This window comes from Onychomys torridus, chromosome 9, assembly GCF_903995425.1.
Source record: "Onychomys torridus chromosome 9, mOncTor1.1, whole genome shotgun sequence".
Classification (NCBI taxonomy): Eukaryota; Metazoa; Chordata; class Mammalia; order Rodentia; family Cricetidae; genus Onychomys; species Onychomys torridus.
In genome coordinates this window covers 41,350,256-41,359,396 of record NC_050451.1, presented here as the reverse complement: position 1 = coordinate 41,359,396, position 9,141 = coordinate 41,350,256, and the positions used below count along the sequence as shown (strand labels likewise).

At 48.2% G+C, this 9,141-nt stretch overlaps 1 protein-coding gene across 1 annotated transcript; it reads left to right on the top strand.

Annotated features, from left to right (window-relative positions):
* The first annotated feature begins 6,876 nt into the window (after window positions 1-6,876).
* On the top strand, window positions 6,877-7,698 carry Rnase13 (ribonuclease A family member 13 (inactive)). Its single transcript, XM_036198662.1, has 2 exons — window positions 6,877-6,941; window positions 7,179-7,698. Exon 2 carries the CDS (start codon window positions 7,184-7,186, stop codon window positions 7,643-7,645), a length of 462 nt encoding a protein of 153 aa, XP_036054555.1. The 5' UTR covers window positions 6,877-6,941; window positions 7,179-7,183; the 3' UTR covers window positions 7,646-7,698.
* The last annotated feature ends 1,443 nt before the right edge of the window (window positions 7,699-9,141 follow it).

Genomic DNA, 9,141 nt, shown 5'->3' with positions numbered 1-9,141 from the left:
CTTAATGTATGTGGATCACAACTGTAGACAAATCACATGAAGTATGTTGATTCTGAAGTTTGTGTTTTGATCTAGAAATTAAGATTTTTTTTAAAAAAAAAACATGCTTTGGTAAATTCTTTGGGTATATTAGGCATGCATACAACGTATGTCAGCCATACTCACTCTCCATCTATCTCCCCGCAGATGCTGGGATTTTGAGCAAGGAAGGCGAGGATGTTTCCGAGAGCAGGGAGAGAGGTCACTTTTGGTAGACCGCACAGCTGTGGTGGTTAAGGATGGATTTCTGTTAAGAAGAAGCGGTGTTGGGAGAGGGCAAGGCCACTAGATGGCAAGACAGCACCAAGGACAAGTTCACACAGGCCTCCACTGTGTTTTCTCTGGGGAGGTTTGGCCCTGGGGAGACAGAGCTGTTCACTTCTTTGTTGAGGTGTCAGAACTTCTGGATAGAGTATTGTGTCATGCTGCTGTAAATACACAGGCACAGGCAGACAGACATGTGCGTGTGCGTGAGCACACACACACACACACACACACTCACACATATATACACGCACGCATACACACATGTGAATACATAAAAAGAATCCACATTTTGTTTTTCATACTTATTTATTGGGTGGGGGGAGGAAGAAGAAGAAGGATAAAGACAGAGCTATGAGGTGACGAGGTCAGAGGACAGGTTGTGGCAGTCAGTTCTCTCATTGCACCATATGGATACCAGGGACTGAGCTCAGGTCGTCAGGCTTGATGACAAATGCTTTTGCCCACTGAGCCATCTCCTTGGTCCCAGAACCCATGCGTTAAAGTAGGCCATGGACCAAGTTCGTATTAGCTCGGTCCAGTCCTGCCCCTGGAAGTGCAGGCTCCGGGTGGGAGGAGGGGGCGGGAGGCTGTAAGCTCATTAAAATTCTTAGCTTGGAGTCCTTTGCAGATTTCCATTCTCCCCAAGTGTGATGCTTCCAAACAATGATCCGAACGGCGCTGTTTTCCTGTCACGGTTCTCCTACTTGCTTCTGACTCTGCTATTCTGGGCTTTCCAGAAGGTTGCCTTCCTACTGGGTGTAAATGAGATAAACAAGGCTCCACTGTCTCACCCCAAAGGGACAAGGCACGGAGCTTCAAGTCTGCACACAAAAACTGAAGCAGGAAAGTAAAAACCCACAGTCTGTGAAGTTCAGGTCGGAACCCTTGTCTGGAATTTGGCTTTAATTTTATTAGCCTACACTAACCAGCCAACTTGCAAGATCGGCTTCATTTTGCACTTGGTAGGAGGATGATTTTACCGCTTTGTGTTCATTGCTTTCATGGCAAAAGGAGGAAAAGATGAGAGAAGGAGGATAAGGGTAAGAAGGAAAGAAGGCAGAGTCTAAGACGGAGGGAGGAAGAAAGCCTCACCCTGACCTTCCGCGGTTACTAGTCACTGCTGTCGGCCCAACTTCTTGCCTTGTGCTTGCTCTGTCTCTCTGTGTCTGTCTCTCTGTCTCTCTCTGTCTCTCTCTGTCTCTCTGTCTCTGTCTCTGTCTCTGTCTCTGTCTCTCTCTCTCTCTCTCTCTGTGTGTGTGTGTGTGTGTGTGTGTGTGTGTGTGTGTTGTTAAGGTTAGTGTGGGTGTTAAGAAAATTCCAGCAGTGCCAGGTGGATCACTGCCTGTGTCCCCACAGGACAACAGCTGCTGCTTCCTCTAGCCTTCAGTGGGAGGGAGCAAAGGGGTGGGGAGAGAGAGGCTGGGCTTGGATGAGCGCCCACCCTTCAGAGCCAAGCCTTTCTTCCGGAGTTCCACACAGCCTCTAGATACCAATGGGAAGCCCATGGGAGAGTGTTTCCCTCCAGACAGGAGCAGATCCAAGTTCTGTCAGCCTGATGTAGATCTTGGATAAATAAGGGGAATAGGCTCATTTTTATATTTGGAGAAAGTGAAACATACTGCAAAGTCAGGGTCAGCTGTGGGACTCTTTTCAGGTCTTTGGATTCCCATGACCTTTCCTGGAACAGCTGTGGGTTTGGAGGAGGCAGCCTTGACCAAAGGTTAGAATCCTTGGCTCCCAGACCTTTAGACAAGCTAAGACATAGGAGAGAGGGACTTGGTCTTAGGGTGAGGTTATCAGGTTGATCTGTGCCCTAAGCCCTTTCCAGTGCCCCACTCCTTAGTTATAGCCAGAATAAGTTCCTTAGCCCATACTCGGGCCTACCACTGTCTGGCAGACCTTTCTAGCTTTGTCTCTGACTTTTCTCCCACTTAGTATCTTAGCCATGGGCAGACATGATTTTCATAATCTTTTTCTTTCATGCTACTGAACTTCTAACTGGAGACCTGTACACATGTGCACACACCTACATTCAGACACATGTACACACCTACACATAATTTAAAAAATAATAAAAGTAAATCTTAAGAAAGAAATTGTTACTGTGGAATAATCTTTTTGAACAATGTGAAAACGAGTCCCGGAAACACAACTGTAGGGAAAGTGAGTGTGAAATGCTCAGCCCTAAATCTTACATCCATGTCATGACCTCTTCCCTGCAAGGCTCTGGGAATATCAAGGATATAAGAGCCAGCCATCAGGGAGCTGCTGGAAAATGCTGTCTTCTGCACAGGACAAAGCTGTTGCTCTCAGGAACTCACAGCAGCTGTGGCTGCCTCCACGAAATCAAGTCAGCCAAACTTCCAGCATGAAGGAGAAGAGGCTTATAAAGGCCCACCTCTTACTGAGGAGCTGTTGGCAGTTGATGGTTGCTGGGGGGCAGTCAGTTTTCTTCAAGGGTGTAGCTAGCCCCTGGTAGGGATGCCCATGCTCCTAGATATCCCTACACCCATGCATGAGTGGCACTAATTGGATTTAGTAGATTATTATTATTATTATTATTTATTTATTTTGGTTTTTCAAGACAGGGTTTCTCTGTGTAGCTTTGCGCCTTTTCTGGAACTCACTTTGTAGACCAGGCTGGCCTCGAACTCACAGAGATCCGCTTGCCTCTGCCTCCCAAGTGCTGGGATAAAAGGCGTGTGCCACCACCGCCCAGCCTAGATTACTTTTTTTTAAAGGACTTGGTATAGAGATGGGATCAAGGCAAGGGCAGTCTGGGAGGTGTTGGTGGGGGGATGGGGCAAAGTATGGTCTACATACATGTATAAAATCTTCAAAGAATAAATTAAAACACTTTTTTAAAGATTCATTTATTATTATGCATATGGAAGAGGGCACCAGATCTCATTACAGATGGTTGTGAGCCTCCATGTGGGTGCTGGGAATTGAACTCAGAACCTCTGAAAGAGCAGTCGGTGCTCTTAGCCTCTGAGCCATCTCTGCAGCCCAAATTAAAACATTAAAAAAAAAAATTCTGTCATAGTAATCACTGGAAACCCTGTGGAGACGAGTCCCAGAGGCTTAGTCTAGAGGGGTCTCTGGGTTGGTGGCACAGGGCTGTAGATTTGTCATTAGGTCTGCTTAGGGAATAAATAAGGCTCTGAAAATGACAAAGTGAATTAATGTAGAACCTAGGAAACATGTTTCCAGTTACCTGTCTACATATTCTTTAAATAAAATAATTAAAAGGCATTTTATATTTATTGTAACACATTATTCACAGCCTTCTGAACTAAGGGAGGTGTTATGTCATCTTACAGAAGATGAGACAAGAGCCAGGAAGTGAACCCCTTCCTCTATAATGAGCTTTTAGATTTTGGAATCTTGTGTGCACAGGTGAGTAGCGGTGGGTGGAGGGACTAGAGAGTGGAGATGTAGGAGGTGACAAGAGCAAGGAAAAGCTCCAGCTGCAGCCTGGAGGGAGTAGGGTTGAGTTGGCATGGCTGAAACCGGGACCGTAGACTTTGTGGTTGACGTCCTTAAAGCTTCCACCAGCCAGACTTAGACGCCATCCTGCAGCCTGAAGGACAGGCCCCTTGCCTCTGCGGGCTTTATCCTCACTTGTCTGAATTGTGCACAAACCTCAGGGGAGGTCTTCTAAGCCGAGAATTCTGTAATGAGACCCCAGGACTGTCCTCATAGGCACTGGTTATGGGATGAATGGGGGAAGAGGGGAAGAGGAGACAGCATGGGGGCATGGGTGTGGGATGCAGCACAAGGTGGGAAGCTGGCGGGGATGCAAATGCAGATAGAGACACAGACAAGAGCCAGACCATGACAGTCTCGTGTCCTATGAGATGCTGACTGGATTATATATTGAAGAAACGTGAAACCGTTGCAAAGGGTTAAATAAAACAGGGAATTTGAAGATTGTTTTTAATGTGTACAAGTATTTTGGCCTGCATGAATGTGTGTGTGTGTGTGTGTGTGTGTGTGTGTGTGTGTGTGTGTGTGTGTATATCACCTGCATCCCTGGTGATAAGGCCAGAAGGGTGTCAGATCCCCTGGAACTGGAGTTACAGGTGGTTGTGAGCCATCGTGTGAGTGCTAAGAACCGACTCGGGTCCTCTGGGAGCGCAGCCAGTGCTCTTAACTGTTGAGCCATCTCTCCAGCTCCATGGAAACTAATTTCTTTTTGGAAGTTGAATGAAAGGTACTGAGACTTAGTGGAGCTGAGTGCCTTGTGTCCAGGTAAAAGGAGAGGCTGAGCTGGGAAAGAAGTTTGCAAGAGAGGGATAGATTTGGGGAGAATATGGCTTATGCATACTGAGAAATCACCGCAAGCCAGGTACTGGGCAAAAGCTCATGACTTACATTGTCTTGAGTTCTGATACCATCATGAGGCGTAGCATTCTATCCTTATGAGCAGATGAAGCAGAAGCTTGGAGAACTCACGTGATGACACATGCTATAGAAACTATTGAGCCTTGATGATTTTACCATCATGCCTTGTGGTTGACGGTTAGGGAGACAGAGAAGCTTGTCACAGAAAACTGAGGAGCATACATACAACCATGATGGTTAATGTCAACTTGACAGGCTCTGAAATCACCTGGGAGATGGGATCCTGTGCATGCCTGGAAGGCACAGTCCCGATGGCATTAATTGAGGTGGGCATCACTGTTTCCTGGCTGGGATGCTGAATTGTGTGACTGGAGAAAGGGAGTTGAGCACCAACATGTGTTCCTTCATACCTGCTTCCTGACTGGATTCTATGTGACTGCTGCCTTGACCTCCCCACGCTGGTGGCTCTCCTTGATACGTGAGCCAGAATGAACTCTGCTCCCTTCAGAGGCTCTTGTCAAAGCTTATCATAGCAACAGGAAAATAAAGACAATGACACATGACACAGAAGAACTAAGTCTGAGGAGAACAGATTTAATTATGGACCCTAGTTTGTGCAGCCAGAAAGAGCAAATCCAGAGGACACCAATATGTCTCTCTCTGAGACCAACTCCTCTGCTGGGGGGATGTCTTTCTGTACACTGTGACTATATGTTGTTCCCATTGGTTAATAAATAAAGCTGTATTGTCCTATGGCAAGGCAGCTGAGAGGCAGGCGGGAAAATCCAAGGAGAGAGAGACAGGAAAGAGAAAGGTGAAGTCCGGAGAGATGCCAGCCACCACCAATGGAGAAGCAACATGCCAACAGACCAGTAAGCCATGGAACACGCGGCAAAACATAGATGAATAGAAATGGGTTAATTTAAAATGTCCGAGCTAGCTAGCAAGAGGCCTGCCATAGACCATGCAATTGGTAATTAATATTAAGCCTCTGAATGATTATTTTATAAGTTGGCTGCAGGTCGGGGATGGGAGGTAGGGAGGGGGGCAGGCAGGACCCGAGAAACTTTTGATGACACTCCTCCTTCCCGAGCTCCATGGTGAGCCCCAGAGCACCCGGTGCTCTGCCTACTGACTCCTGTTTCTGCTGCTGCTGAAGGTGAAGAGGTTCTCCTAAGAGCAAGCCCAAGGAGCTCGATGGGGCGATACACACCTGTGTTTCCAGCACTCAAGAGGCTGAGACAGGGGGATAACCAATTTGAAGCCAACCTGGGCTACATAGTGAGACCCATGTCACCAAATAAAACCCTAAAATGTGCAAATGTGGAGAAGGCCTGTGGGACAAAAGGGCTAGACCTAGCAGGTTCTTGGGAGCTAGGGTGTTGACTTTGATGAAGATCCAGACATTTGATAAAAAAGCTGAGGAACTTGTTAGCCCTTTTCTCAGCAGGACAAGCTACCACATACCAGCCAATACTAAGAATCTAATCTGGCCAGGTGGTTCACATTCTCTCAAGTCCCAGGTAGTGCTCTCAGAACCAACCTGCCAACTTTGAGGCTTCAGAGGCAGCATGCAGAGATTTCTAGCAGGGCTCTGGCCTGATAGGCCCTGAGTCATAGGTGCAGGGTGTTGGCACAAGCAGCTGGGAATTGATGAGGACTGTGGGAAGTCCTTGTGGAGGTTCTTTGTTCTCAGTCTGTCATTTCTGTGGGAAGTGCCCATGCACATGGCCCCCGGTGCTTATAAGTGGGATGAGACATTGATGAACCCTTGATCAAAGGTAAACACTTTGTTCTTCAGCAACAAGATGGTTCTTTCCTTCCCACTTTGCTGAAAGCAGGACCAGTGGACCAGAACAAACATCAAAGAAGATCCAGGGACTTAGGGGTTTCTGGCCAGGAGGTTGGAACTAAGTGTTCTGAGGACACCAGAGAGCAGACCAGACAGCAATGTGTCTTTCCTCCTACCCATCTAACCCACGAAGCACAGGGCTTCTTAAACTCAGGGGACGCTCCCTCCTTCCAGACTGGTCTTTATCCAGAAACCTTTTTAGCCTCATCCCACCTCTAGACTGTAAGTGGCCTTAGGCAAGGCACACCTCTGCCTCCTACTCTCCTCCCTGACTTCGGTTTCTTCCTGCAGAGCTTTCTGAGACTGCCACTGCGGTCTATTCTCCATTCCTTCTGTATTTACCAGAAGGGGTGCCTGGAAACAGGGAGAATCCAGCAGCGTCTCTCACCCAAGGACCCGCTGGACCTCTGATTCTGTGCTCCAGCCCAAGGACTGGGTGAGACTGAGACTCAGTGGCGAACCACGAGAGAGAAGGGTTAGCTGTAGATGGCTGGTCTGAGGGGTGGCCTTGAGCAGGTGTCTCTCTGGAGTGTCAGGATTTGTAAGTCCCTGAGCAGTTCTTAGAGGACAAGGGAGGCATATAGGGGAATTGGGAGAATACTGGCAGCTCTGGGAAGGGTGGACAGTCTCTTTAGGCTGAATGTGTCTCTAATTACCATAACTTTGCCAGCAGAAGGCATGGCACGGGATGTGGTCTGGCTCCTTTTCCTCCAGCTCGTCTTTCGGCCAACTCTGGTGATAGGCATCAACATGCAGATGGCCATCAAGAACTTCCGCACCTTACACATTGACTACCCCATGGTTAAATACCCGAAGGGTTTCCACGGGTACTGCAATGGCCTCATGGCCTATGTGAGGGGCAGAGTACAGGACTGGTTCTGCCCTAAGATCCACTATGTGGTACACGCCCCCTGGAAGGACACCCAAAAGTTCTGCAAATACAGCGAGAGCTTCTGTGAGAACTACAATGAATATTGCACCCTCACTCAGGACTCCTTCCCCATTACAGTCTGCACCTTGGACTCTAAGCAGCCACCAACCAGCTGCAGCTACAACAGCACCCTGACCAACCAGAGGCTGTACTTGCTCTGCTCCAGCAAGCATGATGCTGAGCCAATAGGTATCATTGGCATCTACTAGGGACTTAGCTCGCAAACCTGTCCCACCTCGTACAGGTCTCTACATGCCACCCCAAAGCCTGTTCCCAAACTCGGAATCTGGCTGCATGTCTTCCTGACTTCTGAGGCAGAGCCTTTGCCCCCCTTCAGGTTCTTTTCACCTTCTCACCACCCCCACCACAGGCCTCCCTCTCCCAGTGACAGTAAAACCCACCCAAGAAGCGGATGGTGTCCAGCTGGCAGAGCCTGTCTAGCCACTGGGCCAGATCCCGACGTCTGGATGGAGGCCCAGGTCCCAACTCACACCATAGCAACAGGCACCCAGTTCCAGTATTTCTCCCTTTCCCTGTTTTGAGTGTCCATCTCCCACATTTCCCTTATAATTCCTGCCACTCTTCAGCAAAAGGAACCTCCCTACGACCCGACCCGGAGACCCCTCTGTCTCCAGCCTGCACTTCTCTGTGATCTCCCCTTCCCTAAGCCTACCCTTCCCCCACCTCCCTCACTGTGGAGTGTTGCCCTACACTCCCAACCACTCATAGCCTTGCTGCCTACCTTCTCCCGACCTCTGTCATCCCTCCTTCCTTGGCCCATCAGCATCTCAAGTTATCTTTTCTGTTCTTCCCAAGGTCCCTTAGTCCCCTTTCCTCCCTCATCTCTACCCAGCATTTCCCAGACTCCAGGGTCTGTGCCACTCAGGTGGCAGATGATGAGGCTGGCCCAATTTCCAGTCCTATAAAGTGGAAGAACCATGAGGGGAAACCAGGCAAAAGGTTCGGGAGCTCCTTTCTGTATTGACTTCTTGTGAATCTGTAACCATTTCCAAATAAAAAGTTTAAAAACACCTTCAACTCAAGTAAACTTGTGGTTTACTTCCCTTCCCTGCTTTTGTTGTCCTGGTGACCACCCATCTCTGACCATCCTTCGGAACTGCTCTTAGCAGCTGGAAAGTGTCTTCTGTTCTGTGGGCATAACAATGGAGGTGGAGGAGGGTAGAGACCTTCAATCCCAGCAGGTGTCTCTATGAGTTCAAGGCCAGCCTGATCCAGTGTACCAGGCTTCCAAGACAGCCAGGGCTTCACAGTGAGACTCCTTCTCAAAAACCAAACCAACCAAACAAACAAACAGAAAGATTCTCTTTCCCCTGCTAGAAAATACATTTGTGATTTGTAATAGTGTTAGGCTCCTCTTCCTGGTTTTTTATCTATCTCCCAACAAAACTTGGATTCTAACAGAGCAAGTTGGGAGACACACTGAAGGCCCTAAGAGATTATTTGGGTCATGGTATGTCAGATCAAGAACTATGCCTCCCTTTGGGGAGGTGGAAGGAATGGAGGCCACTGATGTGTAAACACAGTAAGTAAATGTTTTTTCTTCTGCATCTGATTTAACTCTTACCTCCAAATGCATTACCCAGTCCTGTTTCGCAGGAGCAGTTGCCAAGGAGACAACTACGTTATGGTTAGTATGCACGAGGCTTAGTAGGGAAAGGGTCCATGGCTGAAAACCCTGGCTCCT

Coding starts and splice junctions, on each gene's coding strand:
- Rnase13 (XM_036198662.1), top strand. CDS start 7,184: ATGGCACGGGATGTGGTCTGGCTCCTTTTCCTCCAGCTCGTCTTTCGG.